Source organism: Hypanus sabinus, chromosome 1, assembly GCF_030144855.1.
Source record: "Hypanus sabinus isolate sHypSab1 chromosome 1, sHypSab1.hap1, whole genome shotgun sequence".
Classification (NCBI taxonomy): Eukaryota; Metazoa; Chordata; class Chondrichthyes; order Myliobatiformes; family Dasyatidae; genus Hypanus; species Hypanus sabinus.
This window is the reverse complement of record NC_082706.1, coordinates 204,353,711-204,379,445: the sequence shown is the minus strand read 5'-3', so window position 1 is coordinate 204,379,445 and position 25,735 is coordinate 204,353,711. Positions and strand designations below refer to the sequence as shown.

The window sequence follows — 25,735 nt, the reverse complement described above, 5'->3', positions numbered from 1 at the left end:
CTACCTCACTGTTTTGCTCTCTTTTTGCACTGCTTATTCTTTTTAATTTTAAAAAACATAGAAACACAGAAAACCTACAACACAATACAGGCCCTTCGGCCCACAAAGCTGTGCCGAACATGTCCTTACCTTAGAAATTATCTCGGGTTACCCATATCCCTCTGTTTTTCTAAGCTCCATGTACCTATCTAAGCTTCATGTACCTTTTTGAACTTACAGTCAGTATTGTATTGTACTGAAACTACAAAGCACAAATTTCACAATAGAGCACTATCGTACAGAAACAGGCCCTTTAACCTATCTAGTCTATGCCAAACTATTAATCTGCCTTGTCCCATTGACCTGCACCTGGGTTATTGTCCTCCCATCCATGTATCTGTCCAAATTTATTTTGAAATAAATTTTATTATGTTGAAATTGAACTCATATCCACCACCTTCGTTCGCATCTCATTCCACATTCTCAGGACCCTCTGAGTGAAGAAGTTGCCCTTCATGTTCCCCTTAAACATTTCACATTTCACACTTAACCCATGACCTCTAGTTTTAGACTCACCCAACCTCAGCGGAAACATCGTGCATGCATTTACCCTACCTATACCCTTCACAGTGGGGTAATAATTCAGCCATGATTGAATAGTACCTTGAATTCCTTCTCTCATAGAAGTTTGATGGAGTGACAAGCTGAACTTCCTTAATCTCCTAAGAAAGTAAAAACACTGGATATTCCTGGTCCGTTCCACCACTAGCACTTACCACATTTAATCTAGTCTTGGATTTGATATTATTACTCACCACTTTTGTTACCCCTGGGATTTCTCTTTACATGTGGACATTGACATGGAGCATTACCACAGGAAAGCAGCATCCACTATCCAGCCCACTACTAACACTGGGTAGGAGGTTCAGAAAGCCTTAGATCCCACAACACCAAGTTCAAATACAGTTATCACCCTACAACCAGTAGCTGCTGAACCAGCGTGGATAACTTCATTCACCACAATTCTGAACTGATTCTACAACCTACAGACTCGCTTTCAACGACTCTACATCTCATGTACTTTTATTTGCACAGTTTGTCTTTTGCATATTGGTTTGTTTGTTGGTCTTTGTTTGTGTGTAGTTTTTTTGTAAATTCTTTATTTTTCCCTGTAAATGGGTGGTGAGAACACCTTACACCTCCACCAAAAGAGGTGTAAGGTGCTCCTTCCTTCCACTAGTCTGCAGGTCACCCTTGGGCAAGGTGTAGCTCCTGATTAACCCTTCCTCCACCCCCAATCAGGGTCAAGTGAAACCATAGGACCGTAAGACACAGGAGCAGAATTAGACCATCTGGCCCATCGAGTCTGCTCAGCCATTCAATCATGGCTGTTCCTTTCTTTCTGTCTCCTCCTCAACCCCAGTTCCTGGCCTTCTCCCCGTAACCTTTGTTGCCATGTACAATCAAGAACCTATCAATCTCTGCATTAAATACACCCAACAACCTGGGCTCCATAGTTGCATGTGACTACAGATTCCACAAGCTCACCACCCTTTGGCTAAAGAAATTTCTCCAGTTCTCTGTTTTGAAAGGGTGCCCCTCTATCCCCACATTGATCGTGTGGATGGTTGGAGGCTTTTTCCCAGGGCTGAAATGGTTGCCACAAGAAGACACAGGTTTAAGGTGCTGGGGAGTAGGTGCAGAGGAGATGTCGGAGTAAGTTTTTTACTCAGAGAGTGGTGAGTGCGTGGAATGGGCTGCCAGCAATGATGGTGGAGGCGGATACGATAGGGTCTTTTAAGAGACTTTTAGATAGGTACATGGAACTTAGTAGAATAGAGGGCTATAGGTAAGCCTACTAATTTCTAAGTTATGTTCAGCACAACTTTGTGGGCTGAAGGGCCGGTATTGTGCTGTAGATTTTCTATGTTTCTATCCTGAGGCTGTGCCCTCTTGTCCTAGACTCTCCTACCATGGGAAACATCCTTTCCACATCTCCTATCTAGACCTTTCAACACTCGAAAGGTTTCAGTGAGATCCCCCCCACCCATCCTTCTGAATTCCAGCAAGTACAAACCCAGAGCCATCAAATGTTCCTCGTATGATAACCCTTTCATTCCTGGAATCATCCTTGTGAACCTCCTCTGGAATCTCTCCAAAGCCAGCACATCTTTACCAAGATGAAAGCCCAAAACTGTTCACATTACTGAAGGTGAGGCCTCACCAGTGCCTTATAAAGCCTCAGCATCACATTCTTGAAACCACAGGAGCAGGTGCTGGGTGGTCATATGAGCAGCTGATCCATATCACGTCCTGGTTATACAACCACTGACGCCAGGCAGACAATCTCTGAAGAGTATTGTAAAGACAGTGCCCAGAGAAAGGTGATGGCAAGCCACTTCTGTAGAAAGATTTGCCAAGGACAGTCATGGTCATGTCCATGATCACCCACTTCATACAACATGGCACATAATGATGCTGAAATGTCTGCAAGAAAATTAATCTCAGGTTTGTATATGGTAATGATAATAAATTTACTTTGAACTTAGAACTGAGCAGGGAATTAGGGAGAAGGGATAACATTCAAAAGAATAGAAACTGGGTTGGGCCATTGTCAAGCCCACATCTGTTCATCTACTGTTAGAGCCAAGGCCAAATCATAATTGCTTCTCAAGCCTCCTTTACATTCTGGCGCAAGGACGCACCATCTGTCACGCTCCATTGGCAGCTCAGGCAAATTGGTAAATTGGTTTACTATTGTCACTCTACCAGTGAAAAGCTTGTATTGCATAGTGTTCAAAGATCACATCATTGCACAGTGCACTGAGATAGAACAGGGCAAAACACTAACAGAAGTGCAGAATATAGTGTTACAGATGCAGGTAAACAAAAGTTGCAAGGTCATAACAAGGTAGATTGTGGGTGTCAAGATTCCATCTTGTCATACTAGGGAACCATTCAAGAGTCTGATAACAGTGGTATAGAATTTGTCATTGAGTCTGGTGGTACTTGTTTTCAGGCTTTTGTATCTTCTGCCTGATGAGAGAGGGGAGAAGAAAGATTGTCCAGAGTGGGTGGGGTCTTGTCCTCTGATATTAGCAACAGTGAGGTCTCAATGCGTGCTAATGAGAATAAGTCACAAATTTATTGTTTTCTTCCTAACATTTGAAATCAGAGAGAAAAGGCTGAGTAAAACTTTGGAGAGTACATTGGAGATGACATGGTATTCCTTCACTCCGGAGAACGAAAATCTTTGTTGTGAACAATAACCATTGATGCAAAAGGTAGAAACATGGGGTTTGAGTTCAAGAGCTGTGAGGTAATGTTGCAGCTCTACAAAACCACACTTAAGAATATTGCGATAAAAACTAACAAAACTAGCATAGCGAGCAGTCAACAAAAAACATCCATTCCCTACTTGCCCATTGTCTCACTAAACTAACAGAACAAAGGGTGAAGACATGACTGTCCTCACTTACTTCTACCCATGTGACAAATTACCATAACCCATAATAAAAATGCGCAACATAAAATACAATACAGACAGACAGAAAATAGATACATCCAGGTAAAGAAATGCCTTCCTCCCAATACTTTGCGAGTTAACTTCCAAACTTCTAATGCTTTACATGTTCCTATCTAATGGTATCAAAGCTAGCCTCAACCCAATTTAAGACTATTTTTTGTCTACAGCTATTTTAAAGTTACGGACACTGGTCATAATAGAGTTGTAGCGCACATTAATAGGGTGACTAAGAAGGCTCATGTGTGTTAGCCTTCCTTCATCAGGGGATTGAATTCAAGACACCCGAGGTAATGCTGCAGCTCTATAAAACTTTGGTTTTGTACACTTGTAATATTGTGCTCTGTTTGGGTGCATCATTTTAGGAAGGATGTCAAGGAGAGGCTACAGAGGAGATTTACCACATGAGTGAAAGAAAGCTGGAGGCCAATTGGGGAAGGAATGGTTAGATTGATCTTGGAGTAGGTTATAGGGTCAGCACAAAATTGTGAGCTAAAGGGCAACAGTTCTATGTTCTATAGTTCACTGACTTGCCAAATTCAACCACTTGCCAAGCCTCATTTCCCACTAGGCCTCCTCTCTAGTGAGGCTATCTACCTATTGCTACAGAAAACTATACTGGACACGTTTAACAAACTCAGACTGTAGACGGTACATTGCAATGCAAATTCATTTGAAACAAATAGAAGACAACTAAAAAAAGTCATAAGGAGAGAAAAGATGAAAATATGAAGGTAAGCATATAATGCAAAACAGGATACAAAGTTCAAAGTAAACTTATTATCAAAGTACATTTATGTCACTATATACAACCCTAAGATTAATTTTCTTGCAGACGTACTCAATAAAGCCATAACAGAATCAATGAAAGACCACACCAACTTGGATGTTCGCCCTTAGCGCAAAAGGCAACAATCCGTGTAAATACAAAAAGAAAGAAGTAGTAATAATAAATAAGGAGATGAAGAGTCTTTGAAAGTGAGTCCATAGGCCAAATTTCTTTAACCTTTCCAGATGGCAGGAGGGAGAAGAGATTGTATGAGGGGTGCATGGGGTCCTTCATACTGCTGTTCCTTTGTGGATGCAGCGTATAGTGTAAATGTCCATGATGGCTGGAAGAGAGAAACCCCGATGATCTTCTCAGCTGACCTCACTATCCGCTGCAGGGTCTTGCAATCCGAGATGGTGCAATTTCCGAACCAGGCAGTGATGCAGCTGCTCAGGATGCTCTCAATACAACCTCTGTAGAATGTGATGAGGATGAGGGTTGGGAGATGGACTTTCCTCAGCCTTTGTACAGATACACTGAGCTGTCTGCACCACTCTTTGCAGAGTCCTGCGATTAAGGGAGGTACAGTTCCCACACCAGACAGTGATGCAGCCAGTCAGAATGCTCTCAATTGTGCCCCTGTAGAATGTTCTTAGGATTTGGGGGCCCATACCAAACTTCTTCAACCATCTGGGGTGATAGAGGTGCTGTTGTGCCTTTATCACCCCACAACCAGTATGTACAGACCACGTGAAGTTCTCAGTGATGCTTATGCCAAGGAACTTAAAGCTGTTCACCCTCTCAATCCTAGATCCATTGATGTTAATAGAGGTTAGCCTTTCTCCATTCCTCCTGTAGTCCACAGCCAGCTCCTTTGTTTTTGCAATGTTGAGGGAGAGGTTGTTTTCCTGACACCACTGTGTCAGGGTAATGACTTCTTCTCTGTAGGCTGCCTCATTATTACTTGATATTAGGCCAATCAGTGTAGTGTCATCAGCAAATTGGAGCTGTGGGTGGCGACGCATTCATGGGTATACAGAGAGTAAAGTAGGGGGCTTAGTACACAGCCCTGAGGGGCACCTGTGTTGTGGGACAGAGGGTGAGGGAGTCCACTCTTACCACCTGCTGGCGATCTGACAGGAAGTCCAGGATCCAGCTGCACAAGGCAATAGACAATAGACAATAGGTGCATGAGTAGGCCATTTGGCCCTTCAAGCCCGCGCTGCCATTCACTGTGATCATGGCTGATCATCCACAGTCAGTACCCCATTCCTGCCTACTCCCCATATCATGCCTACTCCCCATATCCCTTGACTCTGCTATCTTTAAGAGCTCTATCTAACTCTTTCTTGAAAGCATCCAGAGAATTGACCTCCACTGCCTTCTGAGGCAGAGCATTCCACAGATCCACAACTCTGGGTGAAAAAGTTTTTCCTCAATTCCGTTCTAAATGGCCTACCCCTTATTCTTAAACTGTGTCCTCTGGTTCTGGACTCCCCCAATATCGGGAACATGTTTCCTGCCTCTAGCATGTCCAGTCCCTTAATAATCATATATGTTTCAAGAGATCCCCTCTCATCCTTCTAAATTCCAGTGTATACAAGCCCAGTTGCTCCAATCTTTCAACAGATGACAGTCCCGCCGTCCCGGGAATTAACCTCATGAACCTACGCTGCATTCTTTCAATAGCAAGAATGACCTTCCTCAGGGTAAAGGCAGGGTGAAAGCCGAGATCGCTGAGCTTCTTGTCGAGCCTGGAAGGAATTATGATGTTAAATGCTGATATGTAGTCCAAGAAGAGCATTCTCACATAAGAATCCCTCATCTCCAGAGGCGTAAGGACAATTTGTAGAGCATGGCTATTGTGTTGTCTGTTGATTGGTTGTGTTGGTAGGTGAATTGTAGGGGGTCCAATGTGGATGGTAGCAAGCTGCAGATGTAATCCTTGACCAGCCTCTCAAAGTATTTGCTTATTATTGAGGTGAGCGTGACAGGACACCCATTGTTCAGACATGTTACCTTGGTCTTTTTAGGTACAGGGACAACAGTGGATGTTTTGAAGCGAGAGGGCACTCTACACTGGGGAAGGGAGAGATTAAAAATGTCTGTAAACACACCTGCCAGTTTTGCTGCGCACGTCCTGAATACTCGCCCTGGGATACCGTCCGGTCCCATGGCCTTGCGACTGTCTACCCGTTGGAAACGCCTGTGTGCTTTGGCCTCAGAGATGACCAAGCTGCCGGTCGCATCATCTGCTGGTCTCCTCAGGGTCTCAGTATTGGTGACATCGAATCAAGCATAAAAACGATTTAGCTCATCTGGGAGAGAGGCATCGATGTTGGAAACTCCGCTGCATTTAGCTTTGAAGTCTGTGATGGTGTGCAGACCATGCCATAAGCTGTGTGTGTTGCTGGTGGAGAGTTGAGTCTGGATCTTGTGTCTGTATTGTTGTTTTGCTGCCTTGATGAGTTTGTGCAGATCATGGTTTCATTTCTTGAGTTCATGTTGGTTACCGCCAGTGTAAGCTCTGTCTTGCACAGTTAGTGCTGCTCGTACGGAACTGTTGATCCAAGGTTTCTGGTTTGGAAAGACCCTGACCGATTTCTGGGAGACAACGTTCTCAGTGCACTTCTAGATGAATCTTGTGACCCCTTCCATGAACTCAGAGATATCCTCACCATGGAAGACATTCCAGTCAACGTCATCAAAGCTGTCCTGCAGCGTGGAGGCTGATTGGTCAGACCAACCGTGGACGGTTTTAACTATGGTCGCCTCTTGTTTCAGCTTCTGCCTGTACTTTGGCAACAGCAAAATGGAAGAGTGATCTGATTTTCCAAGTGGGATCGCAGGAGTGCTTTGGAAGTGTTGTGGAAGGGAGAGTAGCAGTGGGCAAGCACTGGCTATCTCCCCGTGTGCTCACCTGGATGTGTTGGCAAAACTTCAGAGAGACTTTAGACTGCGACGCTCTAATAAAGTCACTGGTGGCGATGAAGGCAGCCTCTGGGTATACAGTCTCCAGGGTGCTGATGGACTTGTACAGTTCTCTGAGAGCCAGGTCAGTATCAGCCTGCGGCAGAACATACACAGCTGTGCTAATAACAACATGAACCCCCCCAGGCAGCCAGAAAGGTCTACACAGCAGCACCAAGTACTCCAGATCCAGGGAACAAAAGGATTTCAGGGCAAGCATGTTCCGGAGGCCACACCAAGCATTTTCGACCATGAAGAATACCCTGCCTCATTTACTCTTCCCAGGGACGTTTTTACACCTCTCCACCTGGAACAGGTGGGCTCGATGGCGTGACCTGGTATCTCATCCATCGGCCAGGTCTCCAGGCAGCACAAGACGTTACATTCCTTTGTTTCCCACTGGTAGGAGATTCTGGCTCTCAGTTCACACAGCTTGTTGTCCAGCCTCCTGAGTTCCAACGTTTTGTGTGTGCTGCTAATACTTTGACAAACTCCTACAGATCATGTGGTGGAGAGTATGTTGACCGGTTACATCACAGCCTGCTATGGAAATACCAATGCCTTTGAACGGAAAATTCTACAAAAGTTCATGGTTAAAGTGGTTAATGGGTAAAGCCTTCTCCATTGGGCACAACTACACAGAGGGTTGCAACAGGAAAGCAGCATCCATCACCATGCTGTCTTCCCGCTGCTGCCATCAGGAAGGGGGTACAGGAGCCTCAGGACCCACACCACGAGGTTCAGGAACAGTTATTATCCCTCAACCATCAAGTTTTTGAAACAGTGGGGATAATTCCACTCAACTTCACTCACTCCAACACTGAAATGTTCCCACAACCTATGGGCTCACCTTCAAGGACTCTTCATCCGACCTCCTCATTATTTATTTGTTTGTTTATGTATTTATGTGTTTGTTTTTTTTTAATTTATTATGTTCTCTCTCTCTCTGTCTCTCTCTCTATCTTGTATCTGCACAGTTTGTTGTCTTTTGCACTGGTTATTATGGTAGACTTACTGAGTATGCCTGCAAGAAAACAGATCTCAGGGTTATATATGGTGACATATATGTATTTTGATAATAAATTTACTTGGAGCTCTGAGAATTAGGCCATTCAGCACATCAAGTATGCTCTGCCTTTCCATCATGGCTGATTTATTTTTCCTCTGAACCTCATTCTTCTGCCTCCTCCCCATAGCCTTTGACACCCTGACTATTGAAGAACCTTTCAACCGCCACCTTACATATACCCAATGACTTCGCCTCCACAAAAGTCTGTGGCAACGAATTCCACAGATTTGCCACCTCCTGGCTAAAGAAATTCCTCCTTATCTCTATTCTAAAGAGATGTCATCTATTCTGACTCTGTCCCTTCTGGTCCTAGGCTCTCCAGCATGGGAAACTTACTCTCCACATTCACTCTATCTGGGCCTTTCAATATTCAATAGGCTTCAGTGAGATCCCCCTCTCGTCCTTCTAAACTCCAGCAGATACAGGTCCAGAGCTGTCAAGCAGTCCTCTTCTCTTTCCCTGGATCGTATTCACCAAGCTCCTCTGGACCCTCTCCATAGGATGCTAACAGAGTGAACGTGACAGGGGAACTAGATATGAACCACTCTCATTGGCATAGTGGAGTGTTTACCCTGGAAAACCTTCCGGAGCATTCCACCATCCCTGCTTATAAGTTCTTCAAAAAAAAAAATTGGTAGCATTTGTTGAAGCATCAAAGAAAATGTTTATTTTTCTGCCTTGTTGGTGATATGGTCAGTGTGTTGCCTTTCTTCTAATTAAGAGTTCATGCAGTGTAGTGACTTCAAGAACAAAAAGATGATTGCTGAGTACATTGTTAAAAAGGAAAGAAAATTGCTTGTCAAAATCGAGTTTTAACCCTCTGAGAGGCCATAGTGTTGGGAATAGCTCTTGGCTAAAAAAGTTGGTGAAACAATTTTTCAATATGCTAATGCTGCTCTAATAGCAATGTTATACAAAACAAAATTCACGATTCAATGTTTCTTGTCATTTCCAGTACACAAGTGTAAATCAGAACAAAATAATTGTTACTTCGGACCCAAGCAGCACCAAAAAAATACAATAAAGAATACAAAAGTAAAAAAAAACCAGAATAATCTAGGCATGACTGCGCAGGCACGTGGACATCAGCGAGTTAGACTGGCAGGAAGAATTTTTTAAAAAACAGCTCTCTGGAGCTGCTGATGAAAAACAGGGAGTCAAAGTAGGAGGGCTTTGGCTCAACGGGGCTTAGGCAATAATGGGTCAAGGTGAGGTAAGTTACTTGTGAAGTATAGGAATAGGAATTATGCCTGTGAGGCGTGTGTTCTGTATTTGGTGTTGGATGTGGGATGTCCGGGAGACTCTCAGCCTCCCAACGGCCACATCTGCGACAGGTGCATTGAGCTGCATCTCCTTAGGGACTGCGTTAGGGAACTGGAGATGCAGCTCGATGATCTTTGTCTGGTCAGGGAAAGTGAGGAGGTGATAGAGAGGAGCTACAGGCAAGTAGTCACACCAGGGACTCTGTGGGTAATAGTCAGGAGACAGAAGGGCAAGAGTCAAGTATTAGAGAGTACCTCAGGTATTTTCCAATGAGACAGGGAAAGGATGGTAGGGTACAGGAACCATAATGTACAAAGGCTGTTGAAAATCTAATCAAGAAGAAAAGGAAAGCCTACGAAAGGTTGAAAAAACTAGGTAATGATAGAGATCTAGAAAATTATAAGGCTAGCAGGAAGGAGCTTAAGAATAAAATTAGGAGAGCCAGAAGGGGCCATGAGAAGGCCTTGACGGACAGGATTAAGGAAAACCCCAAGGCATTCTACAAGTACGTGAAGAGCAAAAGTATAAGACATGAGAGAATAGGACCAATCAAGTGTGACAGTGGAAAAGTGTGTATGGAATTGGAGGAGATAGCGGAGGTACTTAATGAATACTTTGCTTCAGTATTCACAATGGAAAAGGATCTTGGTGATTGTAGGGATGACTTACAGCGGACTGAAAAGCTTGAGCATATAGACATTAAGAAAAAGGATCTGCTGGAGATTTTGGAAAGCATCAAGTTGGATAAGTCACTGGGACCAAATGAGATATGTCCTAGGCAAAGAAGGAGGTTGCTGAGCTCTAGCAATGATCTTTGCATCATCAATGGGGACAGGAGAGGTTCCGGAGGATTGGAACGTTGCAGATTTTCCCGTATTCAAGAAAAGGAGTAGAGATAGCCCAGGAACTTATAGACCAGTAAGTCTTACTTCAGTGGTTGGTAAGGTGATGGAGAAGATCCTGAGAGACAGGTTTTATGAACATTTGGAGAGGTATAATATAATTAGGACCAGTCAGCATGGCTTTGGTCGTGCCTTACGAGCCTGATTCTCGGACCCCTACTCTTTGTGATTTTTATAAATGACCTGGTTGAGGAAGTGGAGGGATGGGTTATTAAATTTACTAATGACACAAAGGCTGGGGGTGTTGTGGATAGTATGGAGAGCTGTCAGAGGTTACAGCAGGACATCGATAGGATGCAAAACTAGGCTGAGTGTCATGGTCTAGATCGGTTCCCCTTTAAATTTAGTTAGGTTGCGATCCGGACCATTAATGCCTTGTTCCCTTTTAATTTCGTTTCACGCGTCCCTTGAGGTTGGCAATCATGGTAATCTACCCTCGACCCGAACCGGCAGCTTATAAGCCCCTGGCTTTAGCCGTTCAGGGCGAGAGTGTTAAGAAGCCTTCGCAAGTCGCTGTTGCTACGACAAGCCAGAGTTATCCAGCCCACATCGGAGTACCAGCAATTCGCCTTCCGTCACCAGAGTGATCCAGCCCGCATCGGAGTACCAGCAATTCGCCTTCCTGAAAGGAAGGACTCCTGGAAGGTGGAGTCCTGACTCGATGTTCCTGCCTGTCGTCCATGTCTACCCTTCAAAGAAGTCCCAGCTCGGTGCGTGAGTGGAAGGCGGAGTCCTGACTCGATATTCCTACCCGTTGCCTCCGTCGGGCAGGTCCGGCCAGACTGCCACTGCGCAGCAGGGGTTCCCCCCTTTCTACCCATTGCCCCTCAAGGGCCGAGGCGGTCCCAGTCCCCAGGGTCCAAGTCCTAGGTCTGCAGCTGTCCATGCTCCCACTGTCCAAGTCCAAGGTCCGCGGCTGTCCATTATCCTCCTGTCCAAGTCCTAGGTCCGTGGCTGTCCATGTTCCCACTGTCCAAGTCCAAGGTCCGTGGCTGTCCATGCTCCCCTGACCAAGTCCAAGGCCCGCAGTTGTCCCAGTTCCCTGTTTCCAAGTCCCAGGTCCGTGGCAATCCAAGCCCCTAGTCCCCTAGTCCGATGTTCGTGTTTCTCTTTGTCCTCAATTTCCCGATCTTCTGTGTAACGAGTAATAAATGCTATTTTATTGTACCTAAGAAAAACGTGTTTGTGTCCTACCCTCTCCCAGCACCCTTGTCCCCACCTCGTCACACTGAGAAGTGACAGATGGAGTTCAACCCAGATAAGTGTGAAGTGGTTCATTTTGGTAGGTCAAATATGATGGCAGAATATAGTACTAATGGTAAGACTCTTGGCGGTGTGGAGGGTCAGAGGGATCTTGAGGTCTGAGTCCATTGGACACACAAAGCTGCTGCGCAGATTGACGGTGTGATTAAGAAGGCATACTGTGCATTGTCCTTAATCAACCATGGGATTAAGTTTAAAAGCCAAGAGGTAATGTTGCAGCTATATGGGACCCTGATCAGACCCCACTTGGTCACTTCACTACAGGAAGAATATGGAAACTATAGAAAAGGTGCAGAGGAGATTTACAAGGACGTTGCCTGGATTGGGGAGCATGCCTTATGAGAATAGGTTGAGTGAACTTGGCCTTTTCTCCTTGGAGAGACGGAGGATGAGAGGTGACCTGATAGAGGTGTATAAGATGATGAGAGGGATTGATCATGTGGATAGTCAGAGGCTTTCTCCCAGGACTGAAATGGCTAACACAAGAGGACACAGTTTTAACGTGCTTGGAAGTAGGTACAGGGAGATGTCAGGGATAAGTTTTTTTTAAGCAAAGAATGGTGAGTGCATGGAATGGGCTGCCAGCGACGGTGGTGGAGGCAGATATGATAGGGTCTTTTAAGAGTCTCCTGGATAAGTACACGGAGGTTAGAAAAATAGAGGGCTGTGGGTAACCCTAGTTAACTTCTAAGGTAAGTACATGTTTGGCACAGCATTGTGGGCCAAAGGACCTGTATTGTGCTGTAGGTTTTCGATGTTCTATGTTCTATATCCTAGAAGAAAGCCTGGGTTGAATTGTTCTCTGATCTTCACAACTTACAAATGTTTCATCCCCATGTGAAGAGACATCATCAATGAGCTGTTGGTTGTGGTGTGTCCTCTGAATGCTTGGCCTGTCTATGTTGCCAGCCAGCTGATTGGATGTCATTTTGTGCTGTGGGGGAGGAAATCTTGTCACTGACATAGTGGTCTGGAATTTTGCTCGCATTGGCTCACAACTAGGAAGCTGCCTGGCCTGATGAGTTCCTCCAGCATTTTGTGTGTGTTGCTTCGATTTGCAGATTTTCTCTCGTTCAAGGTTTATGGGTTTGTTACAGAATTGTTCAAGGAAACCACACAAATTAACTTGCATACATACATAGATTGAATGTATGTCCACAAAGTGTTGTTAGGTACCATAAGATCATAAGACACAGGAGCAGAATTAGGCCATTCAGCCCATCGAATGCTCCACCATTCCATCATGGCTGATCCCAGATCCCACCCAACCCCATACACCTACCTTCTCACCATAGCCCTTGATGAATTGAATTGACTTTATTTGTTACATCCTTCACATACACAGACACCCCACCCTGCAAAAACTCATTTACGTAGCCTCCTCCTTTGATGGGAGTGGGACAAACAGTCCATGAGCAGGGTGGGTGGAATCTTTCATGATGTTACTGGCCCTTCTCCGGCACGTTTCCGCAGGCTGGTGCCAGTGATGCATTAGGCAGTTTTGACTACACTGGGCAGTAAAGCCTTCTTGCCTGCCGCAGTACAGTGATGCAGCTTGTTAGGATGATCAACACTGTGCACCTGTAGAAGGATGTGAGTGTAGATGTGCATAGTCCAGCTTTCTTCAGCCTCCTCTGAAAATAGAATGTTGTTAAACTTTCCCGATTGTGTTCTAGGGATATTCTGTTTGTTGGGGGGACAAAACTGTGCTTCAGTGTTAAAATTCTCCATTCATGCAGGAGAATTAACTGATGATGAAGTAACTGGAATTTTAATTAAACAAAGCACTGCTTTTCTCATTTCCCATCACAATTCCTTCACTGTGATTACTAATTGGGTTACACACTATTTCAAGTTCCACAGCTTTCTATTTGTGTCTCTGCAAACACAGCAATAATCACCATCTCATTTTGAGTGAGGTCTGGAGGTAGACAATAGTTTCAATAGAGGTTGAATAACTTGCATCCTAATAGGCACACATCTTAATGCAAACACTATGACAGTGCCATGAGGCTATGTCAAACTTATTCAATAAGGCTGTGAGTATGAGATTGAAGGAAATTTGTAATTTTAGCGCTCTCAGAGATGATTGCTTCTTTCTCGTCCAGATATTGTGCCTTTCTAATGCTTCGACCATGTCAAGGGTGACATTTATTTAATCGTGTTGAAAGACCTTTGACTCTCTGCACTGCCAGGGATTTTGATGTTTTACATAGACTCAATGGGCCAAATGTCCTCATTCTGCTCTTATGCCTTATGCTCGATGTTACAAATGTAGCATCCGTGCTCCCAATTTACCCCTGTTCGCCTACGGTGAACCACTGTCGCCCCGCCAACAGTGCAATACTTTGGTGTAAATATGGTGTATTGCCCCCCCCCCCCAGTACATGCTTGCAACACAAATATCAGACATGCACCAAAGGCAAGTAAATAATTACAAGAGCAAACATGAGGGAATCTGCAGATGCTGGAAATTCATACAACTCACATAAAATGCTGGTGGAACACAGCAGGCCAGGCAGCATCTATAAGGAGAAGCACTGTTGACGTTTCGGGCCGAGACCCTTCGTCAGGACTAAACGAAAGGAAAGATAGTAAGAGATTTGAAAGTAGTGGCGGGGGGGAGAATGCAAAATGATAGGAGAAGACCGGAGGGGATGGGATGAAGCTAAGAGCTGGAAAGGTGATTGGTGATACCGAGCTGGAGAAGGGAAAGGATCATGGGACGGGAGGCCTCGGGAGAAGGAAAATGGGGGGGGGGGGGAAAGCACCAGAGGGAGATGGAGAACAGGCAAACAACTAAATATGTCAGGGATGGGGTAAGAAGGGGAGGAGGGGCATTAACGGAAGTTAGAGAAGTCAATGTTCATGCCATCAGGTTGGAGGCTACCCAGCCAGTATATAAGGTGTTGTTCCTCTAACCTGAGTTTGGATTTATTTTGACAGTAGAGGCCATGGATAGACATATCAGAATGGGAATGGGACGTGGAATTAAAATGTGTGGCCACTGGGAAATCCTGCTTTCTGTGGCGGACCAAGTGTAGGTGTTCAGCAGAACGGTCTCCCAGTCTGCGTCGGGTCTCACCAATATATAAAAGGCCACACCGGGAGCACCGGATGCAATATACCAGACCAGCTGACTCACAGGTGAAGTGTTGCCTCACCTGGAAGGACTGTCTGGGGCCCTGAATGATGGTGAGGGAGGAAGTGTAAGGGCAGGTGTAACACCTGTTCCGTTTACAAGGACAAGTGCTAGGAGGGAGATCGGTGGGAAGGGATTGGGGGGGGGACGAGTGAGCAGGGGAATCACGTAAGGAGCGATCCCTGCAGAAAGAGGGGGGGTGAGGGAAAGGTGTGCTTGGTAGTAGGATCTCGTTGGAGGTGGCGTAAGTTACGGAGAATTATACGTTGGACCTGGAGGCTGGTGGGGTGGTAGGTGAGGACAAGGGGAACCCTATCCCGAGTGGGGTGGTGGGCGGATGGGGTGAGGGCAGATGTGCGGGAAATGGGAGAGATGCGTTTGAGAGCAGAGTTGATGGTGGAAGAAGGGAAGCCCCTGTGTTTAAAAAAGGAAGACGTAGCAATGTGCTACACACAGCGCTGAAATAACGACATGCAGTTGGTAAGTCGTTTCGAGACTAGTTTATTCAAACTTCGCGGCGCTGACTTTTAATCCCTAGCGCCCGCCCTCTCCGGGCGGAAGTGACGTCAGAGGTGCATTACCAAAGTCTCCCCCCCGTGCGCTGGCTATTTGTGAGCTGGTTCACCTGCGCAGAAAGTGGGTCGCCACATAACCACCTCCCCCCCCCAGAACCGGCGATACACCCCCCAATGTCCACAGTCTGGATCAGCCTCTGTCTGGGAGGTCTGCCTCTGCACCACAGTGCCTGAACCTAGACCGGCTGTGCTAAGTCCACATGGGCTGGTTTGAGTCGGTCCACTGTGAAAACCTCCTCTCTCCCCCCAATGTCCAGAACATACGTGGACCCATTGTTGCTGATCACCTTGAACGGCCCCTCGTACGGCCACTGTAGCAGTGCCCGGTGTCCGCCCCTTCGTACAAACACAAACTTACAGTCCTGCAGGTCTTTGGGTACATGGGTCGGGGTCCATCCATGCTGTGAAGTTGGTACGGGGGCCAGGTTGTCGAGCCTTTCGTGTAGCCTGTCCAGGACAGCTGCGGGTTCTTCCTTTTGCCCCCTTGGGGCTTGTATGAACTCTCCTGGGATGGCCAGGGGTGCGCCATACACCAACTCGGCCGACAAGGCGTGCAGATCCTCTTTGGGCGCTGTGCGAATTCCAAGCAGGACCCAGGGAAGCTCGTCCACCCAGTTAGGTCCTCTCAGGCAGACCATGAGAGCCGACTTCAAGTGACGGTGGAAGCGTTCCACTAGTCCGTTCGACAGTGGGGGGTAGGCAGTAGTGTGGTGTAGCTGCGTTCCCAACAGGCTGGCCACAGCCAACCACAGGCTGGAGGTGAACTGGGTGACTCTGTCGGAGGTAATGTGGGCCGGTACCCCAAAACGTGCTACCCAGTTTGGGCGTAGGAATCGGCAGATGTGTCGGTGAGCGGGACCGCCTCTGGCCACCTCGTGAACCGGTCTACCATAGTTAGGAGGAACCGCGCTCCTCGGGACACTGGTAGGGGGCCCACAATATCCACATGAATGTGGTCGAACCTCCGGCAGGTGGGTTCGAACTGCTGCGGTGGGGCTTTAGTGTGCTGCTGCACCTTGGCTGTTCGGCACTGCGCGCACATTCTGGCCCATTCACTGACCTGCTTGCGAACTCTGTGCCACGCGAACTTGCTGGAGACCAGCCGGGCAGTTGTCCTGATAGATGGGTGCGCCAAACCGTGTATGGAGTCAAAAACTCGCCGCCTCCAGGCTGCCAGGACGATGGGGCGAAGTTGGCTGGTAGCCACGTTGCACAAGAGGGTCCTCTCACCTGGGCCTACGAGAAAGTCTTGCAGCTGCAAACCTGAGACTGCGGTCCTCTAGCTGGGCATCTCGTCGTCTGCCTGCTGTGCCTCCGCCAGTGCTGCATAGTCCACCCCCAGGGACAGGGCCTGGATAGCTGGTCTGGAGAGTGCATCCGCCATGACGTTGTCCTTTCCCAAAACATGCTGGATGTCCGTCGTGTACTTGGAGATGTAGGACAGATGTCACTGCTGGCGAGCCGACCAGGGATCAGACACCTTCGTGAACGCGAAGCTTAACGGTTTGTGGTCCGTGAACGCGGTGAACGGTCTGCCTTCCAAGAAGTACCTGAAATGCCGGATTGCCAGATACAATGCCAACAGCTCCCGGTCAAAAGCACTGTACTTGAGTTCAGGTGGTCGTAGGTGCTTGCTGAAGAATGCCAGGGGTTGCCAGCGCCCCTCGATGAGCTGCTCCAGCACCCCGCCGACTGCTGTGTCAGATGCATCCGGTTGGAATGTCTGTTCTGGGGTGCACCACCAGCGCGGCATCTGCCAAGGCTTCCTTGGCTTTAACAAAAGCGGCCGCGACCTCCTCATCCCAAGTAATGTCCTTGCCTTTACCCAACATCAGGGTGTACAAAGGGCGCATGATACGGGCTGCTGAGGGCAGGAAACGGTGGTAGAAGTTCACCATACCAACGAACTCCTGTAGGCCTTTGACCGTGTTGGGCTGGGCAAAGTGGCGGATCGTGTCTACCTTGGCGGGCAGAGGTGTTACCCCGTCTTTGGTAATCCTGTGGCCCAGGAAGTCGATGGTATTGAGACTGAACTGGCATTTGGCCGGGTTAATCGTGAGGCCGAAATCACTCAGGCAGGAGTAGAGCTGGCGGAGGTGGGACAGATGCTCCTGGCGACTACTGCTGGCTATAAAGATGTCGTCCAAATAGATGAAAGCAAAGTCCAGGTCGCGTCCCACCGCGTCCATTAGCCACTGGAATGTCTGTGCGGCATTCTTCAGGCCGAATGGCATTCGGAGGAATTTGAACAGGCCAAACGGGGTGATGAGTGCTGTTCTGGGGATGTCTTCAGGGTGCACCGGGATTTGATGGTATCCCCGGACGAGGTCTACTTTGGAAAAGATTCTTGCCCTGTGCAGGTTTGCTGCAAAGTCCTGTATGTGCGGCACGGGGTAGCGGTCTGGAGTTGTATCCTCGTTCAGTCTGCGGTAGTCGCCGCATGGTCTCCAACCCCCAGTTGCTTTGGGCACCATGTGCTGTCGGACCTCCGTACGATCCCCAAATACTCCATCCTCTTGAACTCCTCCTTCGCCAGGCGGAGCTTTTCCGGGGGGAGCCTTCGTGCGTGGGCGTGGAGGGGTGGTCCCTGGGTTGGGATGTGGTGCTGTACCCCGTGTCTGGGCATGGCTGCTGTGAACTGCGGTGCCAGAATCAATGGAAAGTCCACCAGGATTCTTGTGAATTCGTTGTCCGACAGCGTGATGGAGTCCAGGTGTGGGGCCGGCAACCTGGCTTCACCCAGGGAGAACGTCTGGAAAGTCTCGGCATGTACCAGTCTTTTCCCTTGCAAGTCGACCAGCAGGCTGTGTGCTCGCAAGAAGTCCGCCCCCAGGAGTGGTTGGGCCACGGCGGCCAGTGTGAAGTCCCACGTGAACCGGCTGGCGCCAAACTGCAGCCGCACCGTACGGGTGCCGTAGGTCCATATCGTGCGGCCATTTGTGGCCCTCAGGGTGAGTCCTGGCTTCCTGTTGCGAGTGTCGTACCCCGTCGGGGGCAAGACACTGATTTCCGCTCTGGTGTCGACCAAGAAGCGGCGTCCCGACTGTTTGTCCTAGACGTACAAGAGGCTGTCCTGGTGGCCAGCCACCATAGTCATTAGCGGCAGCTGGCCCTGGCCCTTGCAGGGTGGGCGACAACGGCGGGCTTTTGTGCCCTATCGTTGGTGGTAGAAACACCACTGTTCACTGGCCTCCTCACTCCTGCCTCTGTGTTGTGTGCGCCCACCTGCCGGGCCTGGTCTGGTCTGCTGTTGGGCACGTGGCCTGGTAATCTGACCGACGGACGCCACGATCTCCCTCTTGGCTTTCCACAGCACGTCTGCCTGGGCCGCTACCTTCCGGGGGTCGCTGACATCTGCGTCGGCCAGCAGCAGATGTATGTCCTCGGGCAGTTGCTCTAGGAATGCTTGCTCGAACATGAGGCAGGGCTTGTGTCCGTCAGCCAGAGACAGCATCTCGTTCATCAATGCTGACGGCAGTCTGCCTCCCAAACCGTCCAGGTGAAGCAGGCCGTGAGAGGCCAAAGGTCCCAATGAGCAGCGCTTTGAATGCTTCATATTTGCCTTCTTCTGGGGGGGACTGTATGAAATCCGCAACCTGGGCGGCCGTCTCCTGGTCAAGGGCGCTCACCACATGATAGTAATGTGTGGAATCAGAAGATATCTGCCGAATCTGGAACTGAGCTTCTGCTTGGCCAAACCACACGCGTGGTCGCAGCAACCAGAAAGTCGGCAGTTTAGCGAAACTGTGTGAACAGATGAAGAGTCGGTCATCTTTGGTCCAAATCCCGTTTGGACCATTGGGGTTACCAATGTAGTGAAGTGCTACATACAGCGCTGAAATAACGACACACAGTCGGTAAGTCGTTTCAAGACGAGTTTATTCAAACTTTGCGGCGCTAGCATTTAATCCCTAACGCCCACCCTCTCCGGGCGGAAATTACAACGGGGTGCATTACCAAAGTCTCTCCCCGTGCGCTGGCTATTTGTGAGCCGGTTCGCCTGCGCAGAAAATGGGTCGCCACAACATCTCCTTCATCCTGGAATGAAAAGCCTCATCCTGAGATCAGATGCGGTAGAGACGGAGGAATTGTGAGAAGGGGATAGCATTTTTGCAAGAGACAGGGTGGGAAGAGGAATATTCCAGGTAGCTGTGAGAGTCTGTAGGCTTATAGTAGATATCAGTAGATATCCATCTTCAGAGATGGAGACAGAAAGATCAAGAAAGGGGAGGGAGGTGTCGGAAATGGACCAGGTAAATATGAGGGCAAGGTGAAAGTTGGAGGCAAAGTTAATGAAGTCAACGAGCTCAGCATGCAGGCAGGTAAATAATTTCAACTTTATAGTTATTTCTTAGTGATGGGTTAGTAGAAACAGATAACCTAAAGGCGCCAAATCAGTAAGTTTATCAGTTTGTGCACATAATATTTTAATACGTTGGAGATCACCCCTTCGGTTCCATCCACAACGACCTTCCGAGGCTTCAGCCACTGTCCGAACCTCCAACGTCCAGTATCCGCTGCCTTGGAACCGCTGTCCACTCCTCACACGTCCGTCCTCCTCCCGAAAAAGAAGACCGCAAACTCCCGCTCAGGTCACACACACAAGATAGCATAACAATTCTCCATTGGTTAGTTCCCCCCTTATCTGCAGTCATAACCCAAACATTCCAGATACAGAAACCCATTACATTATAGAGACAATGAGATATTAGGCTATCTGGCTCATCGAATCTGCTCTGTCATTCTATCATGGCTGATTCCTCTCAAAACCATTTTCCTGCCGACTTCCTGTAACTTTTGACACCCTTACTAATTAAGAACCTATCAATCTCTGTTTCAAATATACCCAATCACTCAGCCTGCGCAGCCGTCCATCCCAATGAATTCCAATTATTCTCAACCCTGAAGAAATTCCTCCTCACCTCTTTTCTAAAAGGATGTCCATCTTTATTGAGGCTGTGCCCTCTGGTCCTAGGCTCCCCACCATAGGAAACGTCCTCGCCACATCTACTCTGTATAGGCCTTTCAACATTCAATAAGTTTCAATAAGATCCCCCTCATTCTTCTAAATTCCAGCAAGTATGGTCGCAGAGCCATCAAACACTCCTCATATGATAACCCTTTAATTCCCAGAATCATTCTTGTGAACCTCTTCTGAAGCCTCTCCAATGTCAGCACATCTTTTCTTAGATAAGGGGCCCAAGATGATTCCAAGATGGTGGCGCGACGCAGCTTGCAGCGGCCACTCCGGAGCTGATTATCTGTTATTTGTGAAGTGGGGTGCCGTGCGCAATCATAATCGATTGAAAATGGATGTGGGAGCATGGAGGAACATCAGGAAATCTCTAGGAAGACCTTCTTTGTTGCTGCTGCTGCTGTGAGGTCCGGGACTCTGCTGGGAAGAACAGGCCCCCAGCCCTTGTGGTCATGCTGCCGATGGCCATTGGCGGGGTCATCTTAATGCACTCGGCAGAGGATGGTGCTTGGAGAAGCTGTGCCGGAGGGGATTGTCGTCTGCTCGGAGGTTTGGCGGACTCGGAGTCCGCTGCGGTCAGGTCGCTTTCGGTGTGTGCTGCGTCTGCGAGGCTGAGTCGGGCGGCACTGTGGAAGTCCATAGCGGGGGTAATCCCTTCTGCCGCCGGCGTGGGATGGCGAGTCTGTCGGGACCCTGGGGACTTGTAGAAACTGTCTGGTGATTCCTTTTGAACTTATTGTCCTTTAACATCTTTGGACTATTTTTACTGTGCCCATGGTCTGTTTTTTTATCAATTACGCTATTGTTTGCACTGTTCTATGTTTTTTTGTGCAGGTCTTGTAGCTTTAGTTTTTGGTCTTGTTTTGTCTGGTGGGTTTGGAGCTCCTTTCCGGGGAATCCGCTAAGACAGTAGCACGATATTAATACGCAGCAGCCTCTCCGGACTCTGGATTGGGGATTGCTAAACTTTATGTAGATTTTCTGGTGTAGTCTGTTTTGTCATATGCTTTTGTGATATCATTCTGGAGGAATGTCGTCTCATTTTTTAACTGCATTGCATTTGTGGTTTCTAAATGACAATAATCTGAATCTGAAAACTGCTCACAATACTCCAAGTGCAGTCTGGCCAATCCCTTATAAGGATCTGGCATTACATCCTGGTTTTTATATTCTAGTCCTTTCGAGATGAATGCATTTGCCTTCCTCACTACCGACTCAACTTGCAAGTTAACCTTGAGGGAATCCTGCACAAGGACTCTTTGCACCTCAAATTTTCCCTCTTTCCAATATTTTTATTAGTTGCTACATAGAAGAATACAGAGTACAAGAAAGTGTATATAAAAGGTCAAAAAAGATTTTTTTAAACTACCAGTTACATTATATTTGTCCATAATAACAATCTCATTACCCGTATTCATATAAGTTAATCAATAGTTATGTTGAAATATACTAATTTATTACAAAAAAAGAATCTAACGCATACCAAGATGAAAGCTGTTCATTAAGGAGAAAAGAAGGTAAAATACCTTCTCATATAATAAAACTGAATAATAGCCAACATCTAAGTTTAAACAACGAATTGAAGGTTTTGAAAATATTTCGGAAAAGGCCCCCACAATGTTTGCAAGTCTTGGCTCCTCAGATTTTTGAATTTTCTCTCCATTAGAAAATAGCCTATGCTTTTATTCTTTCTACCACAGTCCATGACCATACACCTCCCGACGCTGTATTCCATCTGCTACTTCTTTGCCAATTCTCAACCCAAAACATCAACTGTTTATTCATTTCCATAGATGCTGCCTGAGCTGTTGAGTTCCTCCAGCATTTTGTGTGTGTTGCTTTGGATTTCCAGCATCTGCAGGCTTTCTTGTGTTTATGCAGAATGTGAGGTAGTGTTCATATAACCATAGAACATTACAGCACAGAAATAGGTCTTTTGTCCCTTCTTGGCTGTGCCGAACTACTTTTCTGCCTAGTCCCACTGACCTGCACCTGGACCATATCTCTCCATACCCCTCTCATCCATGTACCTGTCCAAGTTTTTCTTAAATGTTAAAAGTGAGCCCCCATTTACCACTTCATCTGGCAGCTCATTCCACACTCCCACCACTCTCTGTGTGAAGAAGCCCCCCCTAATGTTCCCTTTAAACTTTTCCCCCTTCACCCTTAACCCATGTCCTCTGTTTTTTTTTTTCTCCCCTAGCCTCAATGGAGAAAGCCTGATTGCATTCACTCTATCAATACCCATCATAATTTTATATACTTCTATCAAGTCACCCCTCATTCATCTACGCTCCAGAGAATAAAGTCCTAACCTATTCAACCTTTCTCTGTAACTCAGTTTCTCAAGACCTAGCAACATCCTTGTAAACCTTCTCTGCACTCTTTCAATCTTATTAATATCCTTCCTGTAATTTGGTGACCAAAACTGCACACAATACTCCAAATTCAGCCTCACCAATGCCTTATACAACCTCACCATAACGTTCCAACTCTTATACTCAATACTTAGATTTGTAAAGGCCAATGTACCAAAAGGTCTCCTTACTACCCTATCTACCTGTGATGCCACTTTTAGGGAATTTTGTATCTGTATTCCCAGATCCCTCTGTTCTACTGCACTCCTCAGTGCCCTACCACTTACCTTGTATGTTCTACCTTTCCTTCCAAAGTGCAATACCTCACACTTGTCTGTATTAAATTCCATCTGCCATTTTCCAGCCCAAATCCCTCTGCAAGCTTTGAAAACCTTCCTCACTGTCCACTACACCTCCAATCATTGAACCAGGCAGGGGTTCATGAACTGTTCAGAAATCTGATGGTGGAGGGGAGGAAGCTGTTCTTGAAATGTTGAGTGTTGAATTCTTGGATGGAGAGGATCCTTAATGATGGATGCCACTTTCTTGATGCATTGCCATTTGAAGATGTCTTGTTGCTGAGGAAGCCAGTGCCCACGATGCAAATGGTTGGGTTTACAACCCTCTGCGGCTTTTCCGAGCCTGTGCATTACAGTATCATTACCAGATGGTGATGCAACCCCGTTAGAATGTCTTTCGTTGTACATCTGCAGAAATTTGCTGGAGTCTTTGTTGACATACCAAATCACCTCAAACTCCTAATAGAATATGGTGCTGACCTGCCTTCCTTATAATTGCATCAATATGTTGGGCCCATTTATTTAACCAGTCTCTGATCTAATGTGAAACTACAACCATTTTCCTTCCTTTGTATAGTACTCAGCTCTTTTTGATTGCTTCACAGGTCCTGCTGTCAGGTTCAGTGACTTCAAGATATCCAATCCGAAACCGCCGCCTTTGACTGGACAGCACACCGTCGAAGTACTAAAGACATTGCTGGGTTACAGTGATAACTTCATCAAGGAATTACTTGCGGCTGAGACAGTCGCTCAGCATGAACTAAACTGAGGGCTGATCTATACTAGAAAACTGGTTTTTATCTTTCTGAGGTCAACCTCTTTTACACTTTAGATCTTTTACAATTGCACACAATAAATGAACCAAGGTAAATTGAGCTCTAGGTTGTTGTAAGGCTGATCAGCCATGTTTTATGTAATGTAATTAGCCGCAGAGTGATCAATGGAGATGTATAACACATGCCTGGTGTGGACCTTCAAAGCTGGTGCCCTAAAGGCCATATAACATTGGAGCAAAATTAGGCTAATCAGCCCATCAAGTGTGCTCTGTCATTCCATCACAGCTCAATCCCATTCTCCTGCCTTCTCCCTGTAACCTTTGACAACCTGACTAATCAAGAACATATCAATTTCCATTTTAAATATACCCAATGACTTGGCCACAGCTGTCTGTGGCAATAAATTCCACAGGCAGGTTCCCCACCCTCTGGCTAAAGAAATTCCACCTCATCGCTGTCCTAAAAGGATGCCCTTCTATTCTGAGTCTGTCCCTTTGGTCATTGGTTCACCCATTATAGGAAACGTCCTCTGCACGTCCACTCTATCTTGGCCTTTCAACATTCGATAGGTTTCAATGAGATTCCCTCCTCATTCTTCTAAACTCCAACGAGTACAAGTCCAGAATGACCAAATGCTCCTATTCATTCCCAGGATCACTCTTATGAATCACCTCTCCAATGCCATCACATCCTTTCTTAGATAAGAGGCCCAAAAATGGATAGAATTCAAAATAGTTGTGCAGAAATCTTTAGACTTTTGTAAGGGTACAGAATTAATGAATGTTGTGGCGTTTGACTTGTGAAAATTCAACTTGATGGAAATTGAATTTCTCCAAGCCAGTAACTTTTACTGACATTTGGGATGAAATACAAAATGTCAGTGATAATAATTGCAAGGCCACTTTGAACTTGCTGAAATCCCAGTGCCAGACACTGCTCATAGAAAGCATAATCTCACTGCAATGCAATGGTATACAATGTGTATAAGATGATAAGAGGCAGAGATTGAGTGGACAATCAGTGCCTTTCTTCCCCAGGCAGCAAATTACTGATGATGAGTGGGCATATGTTTATAGCGATTAGAGAAAATAGTAGGGGATGTCAGGCACATCATAAGACCATAAAATATAGGAGTAGAATTAGACCATTCAGCCCATCGAGTCTGCTCTGCCATTCCACTCTGGCTGATTTATTATCCTCTCATCCCCATTCTCCAGCCTTCTTCCCGTAGCCTTTGATGCCCCAACTAATCGAGAATCTATCAACCTCCGCTTTAAATATACCCAATGACTTGGCCTTCACAGCTGTCCGTAGTAATGAATTCCACAGATACATCACCCTCTTGTGGCCAAAGGGCCTGTACTATCCACTGCTGTTCGAATACAGCAGAATTAAAACTTCAATGACAAAATTTCTTCTTTAAAAATGCAAATAAAAGCAATTGGGAAGAGTTTTTAAGAAGCTAATTTTGTATTTCCTTAATATGTTGAAAGTGAACTGATAAAAATGTTAATATATCCCACACTTCTTACTGGAATCAATTATCTACACTACAGAATGTAAATTGTTTATATTTCATCGTTTGGACAAGCCACAGATATTGTCTGAATAAACATTTCTATCTATTTTATGTGGCTTTCTTGATACAAACATTTCTGACTCATATGAAGAACCTTGAAGGAATGTAATGTTGAATGTCCACACTCAATCTGTTTGCAAATTTACTCCATAGTGTCACAACTTTGGCAGTGGCTGATGAAATAACTTTAAAAGGAATGCTGTGGGCACAAATAAGGCATTTTTTCTTTGCATAGAAGAGCTTGGTGTTGAAAACTATCCCAATGATAAATACCAGGTCGTCCACCTAATTCAT

At 46.5% G+C, this 25,735-nt stretch overlaps 1 protein-coding gene across 4 annotated transcripts in view; it reads left to right on the top strand.

Moving 5' to 3' along the window:
- sugct (succinyl-CoA:glutarate-CoA transferase) overlaps window positions 1-25,487 on the top strand; it is a 515,386-nt gene extending 489,899 nt beyond the window's left edge. For all 4 annotated transcript variants that reach the window (XM_059984542.1, XM_059984527.1, XM_059984503.1 and 1 more), the window contains one exon: window positions 23,692-25,487. In XM_059984542.1, the coding sequence (XP_059840525.1) occupies window positions 23,692-23,855 (164 nt within the window). In that variant the 3' untranslated portion in view covers window positions 23,856-25,487. The remainder of the gene's footprint in view (window positions 1-23,691) is intronic.
- Window positions 25,488-25,735: the final 248 nt, after the last annotated feature.